The 22,861-nt window shown below is 40.9% G+C and overlaps 1 protein-coding gene across 3 annotated transcripts; it reads left to right on the top strand.

Moving 5' to 3' along the window:
- Positions 1-336: 336 nt before the first annotated feature.
- On the top strand, positions 337-21,981 carry CPSF2 (cleavage and polyadenylation specific factor 2). Of its 3 annotated transcripts, none has more exons than XM_081910733.1 (15): positions 337-556; positions 2,925-3,079; positions 4,338-4,497; positions 4,618-4,723; positions 5,235-5,364; positions 8,102-8,217; positions 9,527-9,714; positions 10,357-10,647; positions 11,296-11,396; positions 12,113-12,313; positions 14,082-14,234; positions 14,666-14,891; positions 15,859-16,161; positions 19,308-19,442; positions 19,625-21,981. In XM_081910733.1, exons 2-15 carry the CDS (start codon positions 2,931-2,933, stop codon positions 19,715-19,717), a joined length of 2,352 nt encoding a protein of 783 aa, XP_081766859.1. In that variant the 5' UTR covers positions 337-556; positions 2,925-2,930; the 3' UTR covers positions 19,718-21,981. The 3 variants fall into 3 exon arrangements, with proteins under 3 accessions (XP_081766859.1, XP_081766860.1, XP_081766861.1); XM_081910734.1 differs by having other exon boundaries at positions 337-561; XM_081910735.1 differs by lacking the exon at positions 337-556 and adding an exon at positions 579-875.
- The last annotated feature ends 880 nt before the right edge of the window (positions 21,982-22,861 follow it).

Below are 22,861 nucleotides of genomic sequence, written 5' to 3'. Positions count from 1 at the left end.
TTTTGCCACCCGGCTCTTAATACGCCTAAACCTTACCTGGCCTGAAGGCCTTCAAGCGCAATGCCGACCTGAGGGCCTCAACCAACCAAGGACGCTTAGAGAGCCGCACACTGAGCCCTCCGATGACCAGAGCCGGAATGAACCATTCACCGAGCCGAGAGGGGTAGGCGGGCGAAATTTTCTCCGCCGCTCGCAGTGGGATTCCTTCGCTATGGCTTTGAGACTTTTCGAGACGCTGCTTAGAAGAACTCCAAATGAACATCAATGGCGGAGGGGGGCATCTTCATTAATCCAAGTGCTTCCCCTCTGGTTCCCCCCCCCGTAAACGTCTCTGATAGTGCAGCCCGCTTCTTGGTTCGCTTTCAGTAGCGGCGGAAGCGGCTCCTCCGCCTCTTTCGGCGCGCTCGCCGGTTGTTTCCTCTCGGGCCAAAATGGCGGCGGCCGCTGAAGGGGCTGAGTGTGGCTGAGTAAAGAGTCCCTCGCTTTTCCCCCTTCCTCCTCCAGGCTTCCATTAGGTTTTAGGGGGGCCGGGAGTTAACAAGGGGCCGCCGTGCAGGTAAGGTTGCAATGAGTCTGGGGAAGGGAGCAAAGAGGCTTCCCTCCGCTTCCCCCAAAGGTGGCTTCGCATACACTTTTAGGATGAAACATGCATGATCAGTTCTCAAGCCGTCTCCTGGTGGAGGATTTGAAAGGGCTACCACTGCAGGGCAGGTGGTGGGATGAAGGTCTCGCTTCTGTGCAGTTTGGGGGGTTTCCTACGTTACCTTTCTCCTTTCGCATCCAGACCCTTTGCTGGGGGGTCTGAGCCAAGTCTCTGAGAGACACGATCTTGCTATACACACATATATGAAGGATCAGAATGCATAAGTGACCTGGTATGTAAAAACAAAATAATTATCAATAGGTGGCATTACCGTATCAGCTAAAAATCCTCTAGCTGACAGATCCAAGGAGACCCTTAGCTGGGGTATTTCCTTAATTGATTACATATAGTATATCGTATTCTTCCTTCCAAAGGAGCCCAGGGCAGAGAAGAGAATAAGCTCCATCTAACCTTTTAGGGACGTGGGTAGCGCTGTGGGTTAAACCACAGCCTCTTGGGCTTGCCGATACGAAGGTCGACGGTTCAAATCCCCACCGGGGTGAGCTCCTGTTGCTTGGTCCCTGCTCCTGCCAACCTAGCAGTTCGAAAGCATGTCAAAGTGCAAGTAGATAAATAGGTACCGCTCCGGCGGGAAGGTAAACGGCGTTTCTGTGAGCTGCTCTGGTTCGCCAGAAGTGGCTTAGTCATGCTGGCCACATGGCCCTGTATGCCGGCTCCCTTGGCTAATAAAGCGAGATGAGCGCCGCAACCCCAGAGTCGGTCATGACTGGACCTAATGGTCAGGGGTCCCTTTACCTTTACCTTTAACCTTTTATTTGTTAGGAAAACTATTGGGAGAGTGGCCTTATTTTCATGACAAGGGTTGGGGAGCATTCCAGTTTAACTGGTAGCATTCACAGTAAAAGACAGAATTGTACGTCAAGTGGGATTGATGGGAATTGTGATCAGTTTTTAGTGAGTTGGTTGTATTTATAAATTACCTCATACAGCATAACGAAAAGGAGCCTCAAAGCAGTTCACAAAGATTTATTAGAAGTCCAAAACACCTGGAGAGCACCAGGTTGGGGAAGGCTGACTGAGCTAGATGGTTCCTTTGTATTGCCTGTCTTCTCAGTTTAGCTTTTGTAGAACTTGAGTATTTGTTTGACTTCTTTGTATTCTTATAACTTAACACATATTTGATTTTTATTGGATTAGAGGTGACTAACAAATTATAATAATAATAATAATAATAATAATAATAATAATAATAATAATAATAATAATAGGGCAAGTGAAGTGTGCATGGAGGGAGGACTTGTATATTGCAGTTCTCCTTCTGCATACATTTTCAGTTAGTTGCAGCTTACCATTACGTCTGAATCCAAAACTGATAAATCTGAATTATGGTTTTGCAAAACATGCCAATGTCATAAACTACAGTTTGAAGATGGCATATCTCTCTAAACGGGTGTGGGACCTGTAGCTCTCCATTTGTTGTTGCACTACAACTTCCATCATCCTTTTCCACTAGCCATAATAATTTGGGATCTTCAGTTCTACATTTCTAATCTTTCCTATTTGTAGGACTTGATACAGCTAAGAACTCTATGGCCATGTTCACATGTAAGGAAAAAGCAGACTTTCTTACTTAATGTGAACTTACTGTGAATAAGTAACATGCTTCTTCACACCACCTGATCATTGATGCTTCACACCTCCCTTGGTGTAAGCAATATAAACAGACCAGGAAGCCTTGACTTGCCATAACACCCAACCCAGGGAGTGTGATTTGTCCCCTAATCTACAAATATTATAAGAAGAGCAATGCTGGATCAGGCCAGAGGGCTATCTAGTAGTCTCTTCTCACAGCCACAAGCAAGACCTGAACACAGCAGAATTCTCCCCACTTGCACTCCACAGCAGCTGGTATTTGGAGACTTACTGCCTCTGACACTGGAGGCATAACATGGGCATCATGACTAGTAGACATTGATTGTCTTAGCCTCCATGAATTTGTCTAATCTTCTTTTAAAGCTGGCCAAGTTAATCACCAAGCCAGTAACAAACCATGGCTTAAGCTAGGTTAGAGATCATGGCTTGTTGGAAAGAAGCCACAACCCCTGATCTGGGCATAATGGGAAACCAATATCAGGTTTGTTTATCTTGTTTGTGCCATGAAAGGAATGAAATAGGAGAAGTCTGGCAGTATGCAACTGGCGTGCTCTTTATTCACAGTAAACCATGATCAGTTATAAAGTTCGAATTATCATTATGTGTGAAAGTAGGCAATGGCAAAGTCTTTTCAGCTTTATAATACATTTTATTCTCTTTTGGGAAGGAAAAAATGACTTCAATTATCAAGCTAACCACCCTTTCAGGGGTGCAGGAAGAATCTGCTCTGTGCTATTTACTTCAAGTAGATGAATTTCGCTTTCTGTTGGATTGTGGCTGGGATGAGAATTTTTCTATGGACATCATTGATTCCCTACGGAAGTAAGCTAGAACCTGACTTTAATTAAACTGTTATTCCTTTGCAAGTAAGCTAAAAACCAGATGTAGTTATTGCATGCTTTATATCCTGATATAAGGAGACATCAGTAGTTAACGTGTTTAGAAGGATAGAGCCCAGTAACAAGAAGATTTGAGAGAAAATTCTCCACCAACTAATCTGTGGGCATGGAACAACTATGCAATGCTTGTGACCTACTATGGCAGGGGTCGGCAACATGCGGCCTATAGGCCGGATCCGGCCCACAAAGACCGTTTTACCGGCCCACGAGCCGCCCACTTGGTGAGTCCCCCGTGCACTGCGTTAAACCGGCACAGCGCAGGGACTCGCCAAGTGGCGCAAGAAATCGCATCTGCGCATGTGCAGATACCGGAAATTTCTTCTGCTCATGCCTAGAAGCCAAAAATTGCTTCTGTGCAGGTGCGATTTTCGGTGTCTGGGCATGCGCAGAAGTGATTTCCAGCGTCGCGCTGCGCTGGCCCGGCCCACGGATGATCTTTGCGGGAGTGATCCAGCCCATGGCCGGTAAGCCTTGCCAGCACCTGTACTATGGGGCCCCATGCATGTGAAAGCAAAAGCAAATCCTCTGCTCAGAGGTCTGCATGTGAAAAGTCTCCATGCAGAGCTCTACTCATTGGATTGGGGCACATGTGCAGCACTTCAGTGCACAAATAATCCTGTTTGGAACAGTAGAGTGCAGAGTAGATTTTCATCAGCTGCAATCTAACTTGCTCAATTTACCAGTATATTATAATAAATGCCCACCTTGTTTATGTTTGCATTATCATTGCTCTGCATTAACAGCAACTGCAGGCCAGATTGTAGGACCTGTGTTTGCCTGGTCAAAGAAGGTGCTTTTTGCCCATTTGTACAGATTTGGTTCCAAGGCCTTATCTTAATTTTTGCCACACAGCTTTTTTTTAATGAAATATTCTAACGTATGAAAACAATGGCTTGGGAGGCTTTTGATCCAGTGGAGAATCATAGTGGCAGAAATGGGGAGGTCATTTTTTGCTGATTTCAATACCCTTTCCCGCTTTTCAGAAGATCGCCCAATTCTGCAGTAAACGTTTTCAGGGGGCAAAGGGAGAAATTGGCAAAACACTGTTCACAGGGTGTTCCTGCCCATTGTTTGGATTTAGACTCTGGCAGGTGCAATATTTCATTGATGTCACTAGAACTGCAATTTCTCAAATGATGGAGTGGCATGCGATTTTCTCCCTTCCTGTTTTTCTTTTATAGATATGTTCACCAGGTTGATGCAGTACTTCTTTCACATCCTGATCCTTTACACTTGGGCGCACTCCCATATGCAGTCGGAAAGATGGGGTTGAATTGTGCTATTTATGCCACTATTCCTGTCTACAAAATGGGCCAAATGTTTATGTATGATCTCTACCAGGTATAGTTCCCTTGAAACTTATTTTTCCTTCCTTTTTATATTTTTACAAACATAACTGAAACTCTCACTGAATATGATTGTTATATCTTAAGAATAATTTCATGTTCTTTTGTTTGGTAGTCACGTCACAATACAGAGGACTTCACTTTGTTTACCTTGGATGATGTGGATGCAGCTTTTGATAAAATACAACAACTAAAATTTTCTCAGATTGTCAATTTGAAAGGTGAAGAAATAAAATTTTAAAGTAATGATCATTGTACTGTCTGTAATTTGCTGTTCATTTTGCTCAAACCCAGATGTTTCTGTCTTTAGAAAAATAAAATAAAATGGTTGTGTGGATGTCAAATGAAGAATTTTAGTCAAAGTGAATACTCCGTTTTAGCAGATTTAACGTTCTGCTTGCATACTTCTTTTTAAAAAATCTTTGTACACTTCTCCAAGGTTAGGAGGTCTAGAGCATTCCATGGGCTTAGTTGCCATAAAAGTATAGTTGACAAATCATTTTCTTTGTCATAGATGTAGGACAGCTTTGTAAAGTTCATTAGGGCCTTGGGAAATACTGCAGAGCAAGTTGCTTGTGAAATGCCATTTTAACGTGACTATAACTTGACAATAATGTGACTATAATTTGACTATAACTCAAATATTAATGCCATACTTTTCACCTGAGATTACGATGTTCTACAACAAACTTTATTCGTCTGTGTCTGATATGCTGCCTTTTATTCTCTTAGGGAAAGGTCATGGCTTGTCCATCACACCATTACCAGCAGGTCACATGATAGGAGGAACAATATGGAAGATAGTTAAAGATGGAGAAGAAGAAATTGTTTATGCAGTTGACTTCAACCACAAGAGGGAGATGTATGTACACAATATTGATATTGCCTGCTGCTGGTTAATTTTGTTGCTTGAATGGTTCTGATTTTTAAAGACGAGAGAGATTCAGTGCAGTGTGAGTGGGCATCCACTTCTGCAACAGGGCTTCTTGTTCTCCCTCTTGCAACCCCCCACTCCCAAAATATTGAGGGACTTTATGGAGCTGATTTTGGGGGTGATGGGCTGCCAGGGTGAGAAAATAAATGGGCAGTTATGATGCAAAAGTGGATGAACATTATAAAATTTTGCCCATACAGCCTTCTTTTTAATGGAGCATTGCAAATAAGGCTACAGAAAGTATTAGCCTGCAAACACATTATGCCCGGGTTCATTATATGTAGAATATCGGTGACCTGAAAGAACCACCAGCTCATCTTTATTTTGCAATACATTCCTGTCCCTGTAGATAAGTGATTATTCACAGGTCTGAATCATTAACAAGAATTTTTAGTGTCTCCTAGTTTGTGGCAAGGATTGAGTGGACTTGGGTTATAATCTAATATCAAGGTTCACTGGAGAAATAAACAACCCCCTTTTAATTACAAGACTCAAAGCTTTAAAAATATTTTGAAATGTAACATGGGTGTGAAAAGCTTGAAGATTCTCTAGATAGCAGCAAATGCCATTTTTAGCTATCTGTTTTAAGACAAAGCCTAAACAATCAAAACCACTTTCCTTAAATCCCATTTAAAAATAAACTGCCCTACTGCATGAGAGAGGAGCTGTCTCTTGTATTGAATTTCTTGAAATAATTTGGTACATCTATCAATAGTACTGTTATAGTGTTACCTATGTTCTAAGTACAGATGTAAATCCCAAAATTTGCATATGCAAGTTTGTATGATTCACATGGAGAGTCGTAGATTGGGTTTTATTTATAGGAAGCTGCTGTGTTCTAAATTCTCTTCGCGGGTTTTATTACAATGCTATTTTTATACTAAGAAATGTTTACAGCTGATTTTAAAAAAAGAAACTAAGAATAAGACATACGGAACAGAGTTATTTTTTTTCTGAGTGAAAATGAGGAAATGGGTAAATTTCTGGGCGACCAGTAAATTGTAAAATTGTAACTTAAGAAGTACAGTGGTACCTCGGGTTACAGACGCTTCAGGTTACAGACTCCGCTAACCCAGAAATAGTACCTCAGGTTAAGAACTTTGTTTCAGGATGAGAACAGAAATTGCGTGGTGGCGGCGCAGCAGCAGCAGGAGGCCCCATTACTAAAGTGGTACCTCAGATTAAGAACAGTTTCAGGTTAAGAACAGACCTCCAGAATGAATTAAGTTCTTTACCTGAGGTACCACTGTATATTCATAAGTGTTCAGATACTTAAATGAGAATGAGTGCAAATCCCTCAATATGTAGTCTTACTTGTAAAAATTATGGAACATAGACTATTGCTCAGTTCAAATTGTCATCTTGCTTGTTGTCACTGAAGGCTGATGAGAAACAAGAAGAAGTGCAGACAGGAGAAGTCCTTCCAATTCTACAGTTATATGATTCTATGATTTGCAGTCTTGATTATAGTACCATATTTTTTGCTCTATAAGACTCACTTTTTCCCTCCTAAAAAGTAAGGGGAAATGTGTGTGCATCTTATAGAGCGAATGCAGGCTGCGCAGCTATCCCAGAAGCCAGAACAGCAAGAGGGATTGTGCTTTCACTGCGCAACGATCCCTCTTGCTGTTCTGGCTTCTGAGATTCAGAATATTTTTCTTGTTTTCCTCCTCCAAAAACTAGGTGCGTCTTGTGGTCTGGTGCGTCTTATAGAGCGAAAAATACGGTAGTTTTGTTCATTTTTAAGGACAGTACTCAGTTAACCCATCCTGTTAGCACAAGGATTTCTCCTTGCACAACATGACAGCCCACCTCACCCTGCTCCCTGCCTCTGTGCCTGTGCTCTCAATTCTGTTCCAGAGGCAGAATGTTAATTTAGCATTTCCTTGGATTCTACCCTAAGCAAATAGATTAAAACACTTCGGTATGTCAGTTACATCGATCCTTCCTTATCCTCTTCTCTGCTTGGCTATCCTGCCCATATTTTCATTAGGTGTCATCCAGTGGTGTCTGTCCGCTAGCGCAATAGACTTCCATTTGTGCAACAGGACATGTGCATCCTTGAAATTTTCTCCTGTGTTGAGGGACCCTCCAGAGCAGATTGATGCAGGGGTGGGAGGGGCTGCAGAAGGAAGGAGAGGGCAGGTGAAGTCCCATGGCACAAGCAGAAAATTACTTGTGCAAAGTTGGATATCACCAAATGTCTATTTTAGATTCCTTGCGGTAACAATTGACTGATTCTGGCTGTAAAACTAGGTTTTAATGTACGCTACATAAATCATGCTGTATGACGTGTACAGTTGTCGAACTTAATCTGTTCCAGGCGTCTTTTCGACTCCTGGAACCATTTGAAAACCAAGGCGCGGCTTCCAGTCGGCTGCAGGAGCTTCCTGCACTCAATCGGAAGTCGTGTCGGACGTTTGGCTTCTGAAAAACATTTGCAAACCAAAACACTCACTTCCAGGTTTGCGGCATTCGGGAGCTGATTTGTTCGAGAGCCAAGCCATTTGACAACCAAGCTACCACTGTACTTGTGATTAAAGTGATAGCAAATTTGGTTGTTATGGAAACTAACTTTATAGAAAGTTTCTGCTACATATGTAATTTTATCATCACCTTTCTTTAACTAAAGCACTGCAATTGTTTGATGTAACTTCTCTTTTAGCCATTTGAATGGATGTTCCCTGGAAATGCTAAGCAGGCCTTCCTTGCTTATCACTGATTCCTTTAATGCTACTTATGTACAGCCAAGACGGAAACAAAGAGACGAACAGCTACTAAGTATGTATTTTTCCATAGCAGCTGGGAAAATTCAGTTTCTAATAGATTTTTAAAACCTAGTTTACATGTGGTGCTCATAAATATAATAAGAAAATGGAGAGAAAAATAGTCTTGTTCTCTGGATAAGATTGTGAGTTTCAGACACACACATGCACACACCCCAGTTGAATACCTAATTTTCGTCCCATAGGACGCACCTAGTTTTTTGGGGGGGAAATAAAGGAATTCCCCCCCTTTATTTCCCCCCCAAAACCAGGTCGGGGAAACCAAACCAGGTCGGGGAACAGCGGTATGGCGGCGCTCTGCCTCCCCGCTGTCTCCCGAGCTTGTTGGGCTGGCCGATGTCTGCCCGAAGCGCGGGGCACTCTGCTTCAGCGCGCCCCGCGCTCCATGCAGAAGGCTGCTATCCGCAGCCTAGGGAGCCCTGCAGGAACTCCCGCAGGGCTCCCCAGGCTGCGGATATCTGCCCGGTGCAAGGGGCGCTCTGCTTCAGGGCGCCTGCGCGCCGGACAGCAGGCTGCTATCCGCAGCCTAGGAAGCCTTTCGGGAACTCCCACGGGCTCCCCAGGCTTGCTGATAGCTTCCTGAAGCCTGGAGAGCTTCAGCGAAAGCCTGTATTCGCCCCATAGGACACACACAGATTTCCCCTTCATTTTTGGAGGGGGAAAAGTGCGTCCTATAGGGTGAAAAATACGGTAGATTTCTAGAAAATTAACAGCTTAAGATGATTATAACTTTAATTTGAAATTGCATATTTTGTGTGTGTGTTTAAAGAAAGTCTTTAATGCACTACATTAAAATCAACTGCTTGTAAATTCCCTCTTTTTCAGGAATTAAGATTAATCTGGAGACATTCTAGGGACTTCTCTATTGTGGGCCCAGTGCTATAGTTTAAATAAATAGATATATATGTTAAATAAATGCATTCAGTAAATCATATAGTGATGCCCAAGACTCCCTACAGAGTTCTAGGAAGTGTGTAAATACATTTCTTTTTTTAAAAAAAAATTATTGTGGAAAATAATTTAATTTGGAGTATTAAATTATTTCCTGAATAAGGAGTTGTGAATTTGATTTTTTAAAAACTTATCCAATTTTAATGTAATGTGATGTGAAATTATATTGTTTTTGAGAAAGCAGTTACCATTATTTAATTAGAATCTAATTTGGAAGCCACGTGTAGATTAAAATATAACCCTTATGCTAATCGGGTTTTCTTCTGACTAGTAAAAGGAAATGTATCCCTAATACATATGAATTAGGATTCAAATGCTGCCACAAAACTAATACATTGTTTTCTTTTCTCCAGCAAATGTCTTGGAAACACTGAGAGGTGATGGAAATGTCCTAATAGCTGTGGACACTGCAGGCCGAGTTTTGGAACTTGCCCAACTGCTTGATCAAATATGGAGGACAAAAGATGCCGGTTTAGGAGTTTACTCTTTAGCACTTTTAAATAATGTCAGCTACAATGTTGTAGAATTCTCAAAATCTCAGGTTGGTTTTGATAGCAGAATATTAGACTGACTGAATATAGCAGAATATTAGACTGACTTCTGTAATTATATCAAGCCTTTGCCCATGTCCATAGTATTTTACAGCAACACTGTGTTGCTAACCACCTGAATTGCGCTAATACAGAACAGGTATTTCTATTATCCCACATTGGATAACTTAAGATCAAGGAGAAAAGCAAGTAGTATAAGTGGAAAGTCCTTCTTACACTGTGACTTGGGGTAGCCAGTTGGAGTAGAAGGCATGTAGACCAGTACAGTCGTACCTTGGAAGTGGAACAGAATCTGTCCCGTAAGTCCTTTCGACTTCCAAAATGTTTGGAAACCAAGGCATGGCTTCTGATTGGCTGCAGGAGCAGCCAATCAGAAGCTGCGGAAGCTCTGTTGAACATTCGGCTTCCAAAAATAATTTGCAAACCGAAACAGTCACTTCCGGGTTTGCAGCGTTCGGGAGGCGAAACGTTTGAGAACTAAGCTGTTCGAAAACCAAGGTACAACTGTAGTCTGATGCCGTATTAGGTAGTTTCATACGTTTGCAAGTACTATTTAAGCACCATTTAAGCACTCTTTGCTACATAGGTGTTGCAACTCAGTACAACTTGCTTTTCCCTCTTCCTACCTACAGGTTGAATGGATGAGCGACAAACTGATGAGATGCTTTGAAGATAAGAGGAACAATCCTTTTCAGTTTCGCCATCTCTCTCTCTGTCACGGGCTTGCAGATTTGGCACGGGTTCCTAGTCCCAAAGTTGTCCTTGCCAGCCAACCAGATTTGGAATGTGGGTTTTCAAGAGATCTCTTTATACAATGGTGCCAGGACCCTAAAAACTCTATAATTTTAACATATAGAACTACTCCTGGCACACTAGCACGTTTCCTAATAGATCATCCCTCTGAAAAAGTTACAGATATAGAGGTAAGAAAATTTGTTCCAGGAGACTGCAGTCATACTGACTGTCTCGGGAATTTTGCTTGCTCATGTTGACCAACTTATGTTCCCTTGCTTATATTACCAAGGGAAAATACTGATGAAAAGAATACCCATCTTTATTCATTTGTTGAGAAGGAAATACTCTTTCCCCCTCACTTCTTTAAAGAAAATGAGTAAAATCATGTATGGTAAAATAGTGTTTTAGTAAGATTATAAAAATATGTGACAACACTTGGGAACTTTTAGGCCTGTTTCGAGCATTATTTTTTTCCATGTGGATACTTAAGACAGTAATGTTTGCATGCACCAGACATATGTTTGGAAATGTGCATGATTTTCCGTTAATTGTTCAGCTATTTTTTTATTACAAAGAAGGCACACTTTTTCATTGTTTCCCAAGACAGATGAATGCCAGTGGATGTGGAAGATTTGTCTTGAAGACCAACTATTAGATTAAACTTTGCGTTTTTCAAATATGTGGCATTGCAAATATGACGCCTTCTGGTGTTCTGACGTTTCTACTCGAATCTATAATGTTTATCACTCTTTAGGAAATGTGTTGAGAACTCCTGATAAAACCTTGCCACTTCTGTCAGCAAACATACCCCTTATTTGCACATGCTTTTCTTTTAGCTGAGGAAAAGAGTGAAACTGGAAGGGAAGGAACTTGAGGAATACCTGGAGAAAGAAAAACTGAAGAAAGAGGCGGCCAAAAAGTTAGAACAGTCCAAAGAGTGAGTACCTGTGGTGGTTGCAAATGGCCTTTTGAGCAAATACGCAAATATTCAAATGCTATTTACTACTTTGCCATTTCTACGGCACCAAGAAAAAAGCACTTTAAACAATTCTAAGCTTATTTGATGCGACCTCAGTGAAACTTAGTCATAATGCCTTCCAGCAGCATCGTAAGTAGTCTTGAAACTGACGCTTCCCATTATAAGTAACAACTCCTCGTAACAGTTAACTTCAACCATTATGTTCCACAATACTCTTCTTTTAATGGTATAGATCTATATGGGCCTATGAGCACCCAGTACTGTAGTGTTGTTAGAACTAAGTGGTTGTCAAGCTGGTGTCTGCAGATGATAAGAGTCCTGGAACCGCTCCAAACTTGGTAAGATTGGAATAGAAGTGGATGTGAGGGCGATCTGGCTACGACATCTGTCACCCCATTGATCGCCAGGGTTGATTCGGCTGATCTGGCTGGCTAGGCGGGTGTCCCCTTCCTCCCTCACCGCTCTATGTGCATCCCTTCCGAAGCTGCGCGCTCAGTGGAAGAGGACGACCATCCCAGATAGAAGGAGTGTACCGTTCTTCGGTCAAGGGTATACGATAGCTGCGCTCCCCTGCTAGAACCTCCAAACAAGCTCAAGATTGGAATAGAAGTATAATATTTTGGTGTTGTTTGCCTTGTGTTTATATGAAACTCTGTTTTCGGCTCACATTCTAGAGCAGATATTGATTCCAGCGATGACAGTGATGCTGAAGAGGACGTTGATCAACCATCTGTTCATAAAACTAAGCATGACCTTATGATGAAAGGTGAAGGCAACCGCAAAGGAAGCTTCTTCAAACAGGCCAAAAAGTCCTACCCTATGTTTCCAGCTCCAGAAGAGAGAATTAAATGGGATGAATATGGAGAGATTATCAAGTACGTGGGAGAGAAGAGATAATATTATAATAAGTGTTAAAAATTAAATGTGCACCAAGGTAATAGGTGCCCATTTTATATTTAGGGGAGCCTTTCAGGTGGGAGCCTCACTGAGGCACACCAAGAGGAAAAACAAAGATTATGTGCAGAGTTGATTTCCAGGTATCCCTAACAAGATTCATGACATTTATAATTGTCTGGATGATACCAGTTTTTTCTGTTTAGGTTGCAATCCTGTATATGATTGATATGTATTTATGTACCTTTGCTTTACTTTAATTGATCTTTTATTGTCTGGGTTCTTTAAGTTATTTCCTTGTACTAAAAGTAAAGGAATTTAATGTTTGCCTGATTCACACTTAACATAAAAGCAGGGATGGCAAACCATAGTTAATACAGTGGTACCTTGGGTTACATATGCTTCAGGTTACATACACTTCAGGTTACAGACTCTGCTAACCCAGAAATAGTACCTTGGGTTAAGAACTTTGCTTCAGGATGAGAACAGAAATCGTGCTCCGGCAGCGCGGCCGCAGCAGGAGGCCCCATTAGCTAAAGTGGTGCTTCAGGTTAAGAACAGTTTCAGGTTAAGAACGGACCTCCAGAACGAATTAAGTACTTAACCCGAGGTACCACTGTATGGTTTAATCCAGGGATGCCATGCCAGTGGTTCTCCAGATGTTGCTGAACTATAACTCCCATCATCCCTGGCTGTTGGCACTTCTGGCTGGGGCTGATGGAAGTTGGAGTCTTAACATCTGAAGGTTCATAGGTTCCACATTACTGTGTACTCTAGTCAAAATTTGCCACTCCACTCCTGACTTGCCGGGCGGGGTGGGTGGGGGAGCAAATTAGAGGCTGGCTTAATGTTATGCGCAAACCAGCACTTGTGGTTTGCTTCCCTCAAACAGAGGGCCATAGCTCATTGGCAGAGCATCTGTCTTGCAAGCAGGTGCAGTCCCCAGTATTTCCAGGTAGGGTTGGGCGATATTCCTGTCTGAAACCCTAGAGCAGGGGTGTCCAAACTTTTTTCAGAGAGGGCCAGATTTGATGAAGTGAGGGCTGACCAAAGGGCCAACCGAAGTTGTTTACTTTTTTTAGGATTGAAGTTGTTTACTTTTTAAGGATTTTACCCCCAAAGTTGTTGAGCTTTTTTTAAGGATTGATTGAAGTTGTTGAGGTTTTGTTAGGATTTGGCCCCAGGCGCTGGATGTGCCAGTGGTCTGACCTCGTGTACACCAGTTGCCTTTATTCCCAAGTGCTAGTACTATATTCACACAAAAACTACACCGAAGCAGTAAGCCAAGAACAAACCACCCTAGCTTCCGTTCATAGCTTGTTTGGAGAGAAACAAACAATGAGTGCTGGTTTGTGTATAAAGCTAAGTTACCTGATTTGTTTCTTCCCTGGCATGGCTAAGTCAGGACTTTGGAGCAGCAGGCACTAACACATTGCTCATTCGCATTTAACCAGGGATGTGAAACCCACGAACCTCCAGATGTCTTATCTTCCTTTTAAAATATGCCGCAAAGAATGCATATTTTTCAATATAATTCCAAAATCGGCAAAACTTTCTTTAAAAGGACATTTGTTGAGCCTCTTCCTTAGATTTCTGGATGCGTATCAGTGGTCCTTTCTTGAGCTTTGATGTTGTTAAATCTGTTTCTCTTCATTTAGAGAATAGCTATTACGTATATTGTCTTCCTTCACCATAGATAGTTTCCTTAGCATTCCCCTAATTAAGAATTGACAACAATCCTTTGTTTAGACCAGAGGATTTCCTCGTTCCAGAACTTCAGGCAACAGAAGAAGAAAAGAACAAATTAGAATCTGGACTTACAAATGGAGAGGAACCTATGGACCAGGATTTATCAGATGTTCCAACCAAATGCATTTCAGCAACAGAATCAATGGAAATAAAGTGAGTGTCTTATTGTTAGTTGCAGCTGGAGGGCGCTATTGGCAGATTAGTAGTGATGGTTAGTTCATTGCAATCTGTCACCTTTTACCAACTGAGACTGCCTGATAACTTGGGCTGGAAAAAATTCCCCATTCCTAATCTTATCAGATCACACCATCTAGATTTTCACGCTCAAAGATATATGAATGAAATTGTGTTGATGGCTTATTCTATATGTTTAACAACATAATATACATATTAAGAAAACGAAGCCCCCTTTGAAGTGAAATGTTGAATCATTCTGTTAAAGTTCAGTAATGGTGCCAACTTAACCCTGTTTAGCAGAATGAATTGTGAACATTTCCAAACTTTTTCTCAAGGGAATGCTTTGCTTGCATATTATTTTGCAGCTACAAAAAACAACTTGTTTTTCTCCTTACGTTGCATTTTAGAGCTCGTGTTACATACATAGACTATGAAGGGCGCTCAGATGGGGACTCCATTAAGAAAATAATTAATCAGATGAAGCCGCGGCAATTGATCATTGTCCATGGGCCCCCTGAGGCCAGCCAAGATCTTGCAGAATCCTGTAGAGCTTTTGGTGGAAAGGACATTAAAGTATACATGCCTAAATTGCATGAAACCATAGATGCAACCAGTGAGACTCACATATACCAGGTAAGATTGTAGAATTGGGTAAAAATAATAATAATTGGCAACTATCCTCATAAAAACTTGCATTTATTGTTGTATTCCTAGCTTGTATTTAATTTAATCTTATGAACTTCTCTGAGATCTTTTGAGGAAGGGCGGTATATAAATCAAATAAATAAAAATAAGAATAACAACTAGCCAACCTGCAGTGGAAGTACTAATTACTTCTAATCAAGTACCTAATCAGAAATACTGTTTATGCTTGCCTGTGACATGCTGGTTTATTGAGAGAAGATAGTTAACACTTTGTGGGCTAGAAAAGGGTTTTGCATAAACCTGCAAGGCTGCTGTATTCTATTCAAGAATAAGGAAGTGTGTCTGTGTAGCTACATTTCGTTTGGTGAGAACAAAGCTAACACAAGCTTTTCACCTCAAGCCGTTTTCCCCCTTCTCGAAGTCCCCTATATGATATTTTCTTTGGAAGCCTCTAAGTAGCTGGTTGCTGTTGGTACACAGCTGTCTACCTGACTCCATTATACAGAAGAAAAGGAGTTGCAAAGACTGGGGGGGGGAAATCTTGCCTATATTCAACAAGAAACACAACTTGTAAATCATCAAGATAACTTGGTGGTGGAAATGATAATTAAAGTATACATGCCTAAATTGCATAAAAGTTTTATGCCTATAACACTAGGAACAAAAACTTTTGGTTATGTTATGTGATTTACTGATAGTCTACTTGTCCAATTTTCACCATTCATTTCCATGTTCTTGGAAAGTCTTACTTATTTCCTCCCTGAGGTGTTTTGTCCCCCCACACCAGTACCATGATTATAAAAGTGCTATGATACGTCGTCCATAAAGTTCTCTTCTTAACAGCGTGACTTCCTGTTGACTCCAAGCATGTAATGATACTGAATGTAATCTATATAAAACAGACTCTGTGGTTCATCTGTTTCAGTATTTATTTTATATATTTATTTGTGATTAGGTCAGGTTAAAGGACTCGCTGGTCAGTTCCCTTCAGTTTTGTAAAGCCAAAGACGCTGAACTGGCATGGGTAGATGGAGTCCTGGACATGCGGGTATCAAAAGTGGACACGGGGGTGATTTTGGAAGAAGGGGAACTGAGAGATGATGGAGAAGATTCAGAGATGCAAGTGGACGCACCCTCGTCGGATTCTAGTGCTGTTGCACAGCAGAAGGCCATCAAGAGTCTTTTTGGAGATGATGACAAAGAAATATGCGAGGAAAGTGAGATCATTCCTACTTTGGAACCCCTGCCACCGAATGAGGTAGAAAAACTAGTTCCTCAGCTAAGCTTTTTTTAAAAAATGCTTTTTATTAGTTTTCTTTCTTGATAAACACATACAATAAAGTAACCAAAATAATAAAATGACAAAAAACAACAACAAGAAACATACATACAACCATAACTCCATAAGTTCTTACACACGGACTTATGTCACCATATTCTTTATTCCCAATTCCTTTTCTTCTCTGACAGACTTCCGTCTTCCACAAAGCAGGTCCGTTTTGTCTGTTTGTTAAACTGCTTCTTTTATCATTTCTACTGTTTTCGACATACTATACTTATAATCCATATTATGGTTTGGGAAAATTAAAGCAAATCCAGGTTTTGACTTGGGGGGCGCTGTTTTTTTAAGTAATCTCTATACATTTCCCATTCTTTTTGGAACTTTCGGTTAGACTGTCTCCTAATTTTCTCTGTCATTTTTGCCAATTCGAGATATTCAAATAATTTATTCTGCCATTCCTTTTTTGTTGGTACTAACTCACTTTTCCAATTTCTAGCTATTAATATTCTTGCTGCAGTTGTAGCATATAAGAATATTTATATGAATATTTCATTTGGGATATCTGAATCTAAAATACCCAAAAGGAAAGTTTCTGGTTTCTTTATGAAGGTTTGCTTAAACATTTTTTTCAACTCCTCATATATAATATCCCAAAAGGTCTTAATTTCTTTTGCAACCCCAACACATGTGGAAGTGTCCCTTCTGCCTGCTTATACCTCCAGCCAGTATTAGATCTCATTTTGTACATTTTGGATAGTTTGCTGGGAGTTATATACCACCTGTAGAATGTCTTCAAAAGATTTTCCTTTAATGTATAACAGGCCATAAATTTCCATTCCTTATTCCATAATCTTTCCCATGCTAATAATTGGATATTTTACCCAGATATTTTGCCCACTTAATCATTACTTCTTTCACCTCCTCATCTTTCACCTCCCATTCTAAAAGCAAAGCTTTTATTTACTTCTTTCAACTTGGGTGGGATATAAACAGCCCACATAAATATTGCTTTGCATTGTTACCTTGTATGCAGAGGAGATTCTTGATATCCAAATAAGGTACACTTAAGAGTTGACCCACTGAGATATATCAATTTCAGGGGGACTACCAAGTATGGTTAAGGGATGTGGGTGGCGCTGTGGGTTAAACCACTGAGCCTAAGACTTGCCGATCAGAAGGTTGGTGGTTCGAATCCCTGCGATGGGGTGAGCTCCCGTCGCTCTGTCCCAGCTCCTGCCAACCTAGCATTTTGAAAGCACACAGTGCAAGTAGATAAATAGGTACCGCTCTCACAGGAAGGTAAACAGTGTTTTTGTGCGCTTCTCTGGTTTCACCAGAAGCGGCTTAGTCATGCTGGTCACATGACCCGGAAAAACTGTCTGCGGAAGCGGCCAAACGCCGGCTCCCTCGGCCTGTAAAGCAGGATGAGCGCTGCAACCCCAGAGTCGTTCGCAACTGGACTTAATTGTCAGGGGTCCCTTTACCTTTACCAAGTATGGTTAACTTTGGATATGACTCATGTTCTTCAGTGTTAGAATTCAGGGATTTATTTGTTTATTGAGCTCTTATATATGCAGCCTGGGTACTTGATAAATGGCCTTGCCCTTATATATCAGTGCAATCACTGCAGTAATTGGGAGAGGCACTTGTATTATATTATTATTATTATTATTATTATTATTATTTGTTAGTTTTTTTAACATATCATTTTCAACAGTAATTAAACATACTTTTACATCTTATTCAAATTTTGACTTCCATCAATCCTGTCTGAAAATTTTCCAATCTAATCTCTCAGTATGCATTTCTTATCTTCCCTATTACATTTCAAACTCATAACCAATATCTCTATCTTTTTCTACTTTGTAACACTTCGTATATTTCTCCTTACAAAACTTCTTGTAGTCCTACTAGCGTAATTTGTTGATTACAGTTGCTCTTCAAATAATTCATATACTTCTTCCAGTCTTCTTTAAATCTCTGGTCCCGCAGGTTTCGAATCCTTCCTGTCATTTTGTCCAATTCTGCATAGTCCATTAATTTTGTCTGCCATTCTTCTTTCGTCGGAATTTCTTCTTGTTTCCATTTCTGGGCTAACAACACTCTTGCCGCAGGCACTTGTATTGTTATATAGCCGAGTTCTGCTCTGGCGACATGGAGCAGCAGGACTTTTACCATAGCAGCCCCAGTGTTGTGAAACACACTTCTGTTTGACATCAATAATTTTTATATTCCGCCAGGCCTCCCAGAAGGATAATCTTGGTCTGGTTACTGTTGATTTTGGAACACAATAATGCTCTTGTTTTTAATTTAATTTAATAGGCTTTTATTTGCTTATTAATACATTGTATTATATATTGATTTCTGTTGTGCACTCAGCTTTGATTCTTTTGTGACTATGAAGTGACTTTTTAAAAAAATCTCATATTGCAAAGTCAAATAATTTACACAAAACAGTACAGAATCAGTTTACTTCATGAACATATGATAAACAGCATGGTTGTGTATAAGCTACCTTGCTATTTATCAAAACCAGGAAGGGCCAGCTGGTTCTGTCTAGTTTTAAGTGCATTTGCTGTTTTTGTTTTTTTAACTGTTTTTAATTATATTATGTGTAAATCACACAGTTTTTAAGAAGGCGATTAGTAAACTGATGAAGAGAATAATAATTATCATCTTCTTGCACACAGTTGCAAGTCTGAAAGCAGATCTTTAGTCTTCTAATTGTGCCATGAAAGGACTGTTGCATAGCTGTCAACTTTTCCCTTTTGGAAAGGGAAATTCCCTTATTCTGAATAGGATTCCTCGCAAGAAAACGGAAATGTTGATAGCTATGCTGTTGGTACAAAGCACTGGGCACTTCTGTGGTGCTTATGGTCTTATGGGCGTTCCATTCATTGCACTGAGGTCTTTGGGGGAGACAGATTCCTAGTGGGCTTTGTCCTGTGAATCCAACACAGGACATAATTGTTAAATGGGTAGATTGCACATGATCTCATTTACTTGCGGTTGAATCTTACCACTTATAATATGAAATGATTTTGATGCTTGTATTTTCATCTTTCACTCTTTTCCCCCTCCTAAATCTGTTAATTAACTTCTGTTTTGCACCTTCACAAAAGGTTCTTGGACATCAGTCTGTCTTCATGAATGAGCCAAGACTTTCTGATTTTAAGCAAGTTCTCTTGCGAGAAGGAATTCAAGCTGAGTTTGTAGGAGGGGTTCTCGTATGTAACAACTTGGTGGCTGTTCGCAGGGTAAGCTCTCTCTCTCTCTTTCTCTCCTCTTTCTCTCTCTCTCTCTCTCTCTCTCTCTCTCTCTCTCTCTCTCTCTCTCTCTGTGTGTGTGTGTGTGTTTGTGTTTGCTTGCTTTTATGTGCCAATCATAGCAAATCTCTGTACAGTCTCTAAGTAATTGGATGTAACATGTTTTCTTGCAGACTGAAACTGGACGCATTGGATTGGAGGGCTGTCTCTGTGAAGATTTCTATAAAATTAGAGGCCTTTTATATGAACAGTATGCCATTGTCTAAAGGAGGACTGTAAATATAACAGATATGGACATTTTATTTTTATGGAATCCTTTTGCGGCACACATTTGTAAGGGCAATTTACCAGCCATTACCAAAGGTTTCCAGCAGAGGAACCCAGCATTGGAACAATATTGGATACATGAAAGACAAGGTAGCTGTATAGGTATCCTGTACATTTTGCCAGTTTTATTTTTCAGATTTTTGTTAGAAAATACCTGTTAGATTGTTTCACAATATTTCATTTGCAGATATTCTTATGAGAACTGTATAAAAAATGAGTTTTATCCAGATTAAGTTAGTTGCACTTAGGTTAAGACATTATGAACTTAACTCCATTGATTTCAATGGGAGCTAGGTATAACTAACTTTTCCTTAATGGGCTGGATCCAGACTATTTAAGAATGTAAAACATTAAAACTTAATGTTAGATATCAGTTTTCCTATTTTGCAATTAAAATATTTCCTCCCTTGATTTTCTTTGTGAGAGAATTGTACATTTACTGTTTTGGTAAAACCAAATACGATAGACCATTGACAGTTAGTCTGTTTCTTGTTAATAGTTTCCTCGCCAGGATATGAGAAATCACCAAGAAATTAAAAGTATTTCTTGGTAATGCTTTCAGTGTATCTTTCTTCAGTGTTTGGTTAATCAATTCAGCCATTATTGTTACTAACCAACTGGACACTTATGAAAAATTATATGTGCAGAAAGAAAATTACAGCGACTTCAAATGACTGCCACCACCGTTTTGGAAATGTATGCTTGATATATTGGTGTGGGTATATATCTATAAATTTATGCACACGCACACAAATACATAGAGAGAGAGTTGCTTTTCCACTAACAAAAACCCTGTTCCATTCACAGAATTGAGTGCTACCACTATAATTAGGTAGAGTTAGGCTGCTGCTCAGGAGGTGCCATGATCTGTGTGCCAGAGGGCCTGTTCTGCACCCCCTAAGCTAGCCTGCTGCCATCAGGTGCAGTAGAGGTTGCTGCCCTGTTGCCAAGGTTGAAGGAAGTCAAATTGGCTTTTATATGTAGAATGGCTAACAGGAATGTGGGGCTGGGCGCCATCTGGTCTTTCACCACAGGCAGCAAAATGTCTTGAGCTGGCCCCGGCCAATTCCAGTGTTGCAAAAGAGAAGTGATTCCAAATCCGGAGCAGTTTTTTCCATCTGCACAAGCCTCTGCAGAAACTCTTCTCAATACCTTCTTATGGCCCAACAGAGTTTCTGTGTCATAGCCTAAATTTCATTCACTTCGGATACATTGTGGCACAGTACTTCCACTACTGCTTGGGTGAAAGTTCAAGGATCAGCGCTGTTTCATTTTCTGCTTCCACTCAGGGTTCTTTGAATCCAAGCCACAGAATTCTACATTTAATTATGTTCCGGGGTGGGGGATAAATATGTTCCTCTCTCTCTATTTTTGTCCTTTTGGATATAGGGTCACCAGGTTAACATTGGACCGAATGTGCTTTAAAAGATAGATGGGGACATTTTGGCGAGCGAACTTTTTATACCACTGCAGCACTTTAGGCAACATGATAATTGCTGAACTCTTCTCAGTTTAAATAGAAACGTTTTCGTGTTGTGCAAGAACATACTGGTTTCACTACTTCCATTCTAGTACAGTCATACCTTGGTTTTCGAACAGCTTAGTTCTCGAACGTTTTGGCTCCTGAATGCCACAGACTCAGAAGTGAGTGTTCCGGTTTACAAACTATTTTTGGAAACCGAACTTCTGACTTCCTGCAGCCAATCAGAAGCCACGCTTTGGTTTCTGAACATTTTGGAATGGATTCTGTTTGACTTCCAAGTTGTGACTGTAGTGTCACATATTAATCCTTTCCAGGAACAATGTTATTTTAGTAGCAGGCAGCCTGAATGAAATATATTTGGTTCTTAAATGTCTTTCACCATAGCAGGGGTTACCTACAGAGTGCTTTTCAGATGTTGTGCTGCCATCTGCCCCATCCAGCATGGCCAGTGATCATGGGGTGTGGGAGTGTGGAGGTCGTAATCCAAACATTAGGAGGGAACCACGTTGGCTACCCCTGCAATGTAGCATTTCCACCCCCCAACATTCAGATCGGTTATGGCCGAGGGCCTTCACCTCTGTACAGTTGCAATATTAGATCAGTTTTCATCCACTTTCTGATTGTTATCTCAATGAAAAGTACTTTTAAAAATATGTAACATGTTCTTTAAGTTGGCAACTAAATTATGAATTAAAAGTTACTGGCATTTCTGAAACTTAATTTTATACGTGAGGTGGTGGTTTGTTTGTTTTTTTGGTGTTTTTTTTTAAAGGATACTAAAATCTATTCCAGATGAATAGATGCTGTATATTTCTATCTTAATCCTTAGGTGGAAACATGAGGGGTTTTAAAAATATATTGTGCTTTGTTAAATATAAACTCTCCAGTTTTACTTCATTTCTCAAACAAGTCTCCTAATTTAATATGGGCTTTTAATTCATTTGACAGTTTACTTAATGATGCAAGGATTTTCTGACAAATGTTTACTGTTACTGGTGCAGATTTATTACTGGCATCATGTAGTCACTGGTTTCAATTCCATCTTGGTGATGAAGGCAGGAGTGAAAAGCTCTTTGGGAAATACCGCAGTTTTCGCCCTATAGGACGCACTTTTCCCCTCTCCCTGCCGCCAGCCCCGCCAGCTTGGGGGACAGCGGGGAGGCGCAGCGCGCCATCCCACTGTCTCCCGACGTGGTTTGGAGGCTGCGGGGGGGGAGAAGCCCCCTTCTCCCCGCCGCCAGCCCCACAAGCTCTGGGGACAGCGGGGAGGCGCAACGCGCCATCCCGCTGTCTCCCAACGTGGTTTGGAGGCTGGCGGCGGGCTTCCCCCTCCCCCAGCCCCGCAGGCTCCCAGAGCTGCCTGTTCTGGGGGTTTTTCACTCCTGTTTTTATCACCAGGATTCAGCCATAGTCCAACCCAGTGACCACACGATGCCATCACAAATCTCCTCTTCAGGTATGCACCTATTGTACTTTTTCTGTATACAGCTTTCTATACAGCCAGGATTTAATAATATTGGGTCTAATTAACGAAATAAAGCAAATATGGAACAACAGGTGAGGCACTTAGTGTACTAACTTGTTTTCATCTCTGTGTGGG

The sequence above is a fragment of the Podarcis melisellensis genome, assembly GCF_964234715.1.
Source record: "Podarcis melisellensis genome assembly, chromosome: 1".
NCBI classification, from domain to species: Eukaryota; Metazoa; Chordata; class Lepidosauria; order Squamata; family Lacertidae; genus Podarcis; species Podarcis melisellensis.
This window is presented reverse-complemented; position numbering and strand designations above follow the sequence as displayed.

Excerpts from the sequence above, each read along its gene's own strand:
- CPSF2 (XM_081910733.1), top strand. The coding sequence starts at position 2,931 with ATGACTTCAATTATCAAGCTAACCACCCTTTCAGGGGTGCAGGAAGAA. Across the intron at positions 4,498-4,617 it reads TTATGTATGATCTCTACCAG|TCACGTCACAATACAGAGGA; the intron begins GTATAGTTCCCT and ends TTTGTTTGGTAG. Across the intron at positions 10,648-11,295 it reads AAAAAGTTACAGATATAGAG|CTGAGGAAAAGAGTGAAACT; the intron begins GTAAGAAAATTT and ends CTTTTCTTTTAG.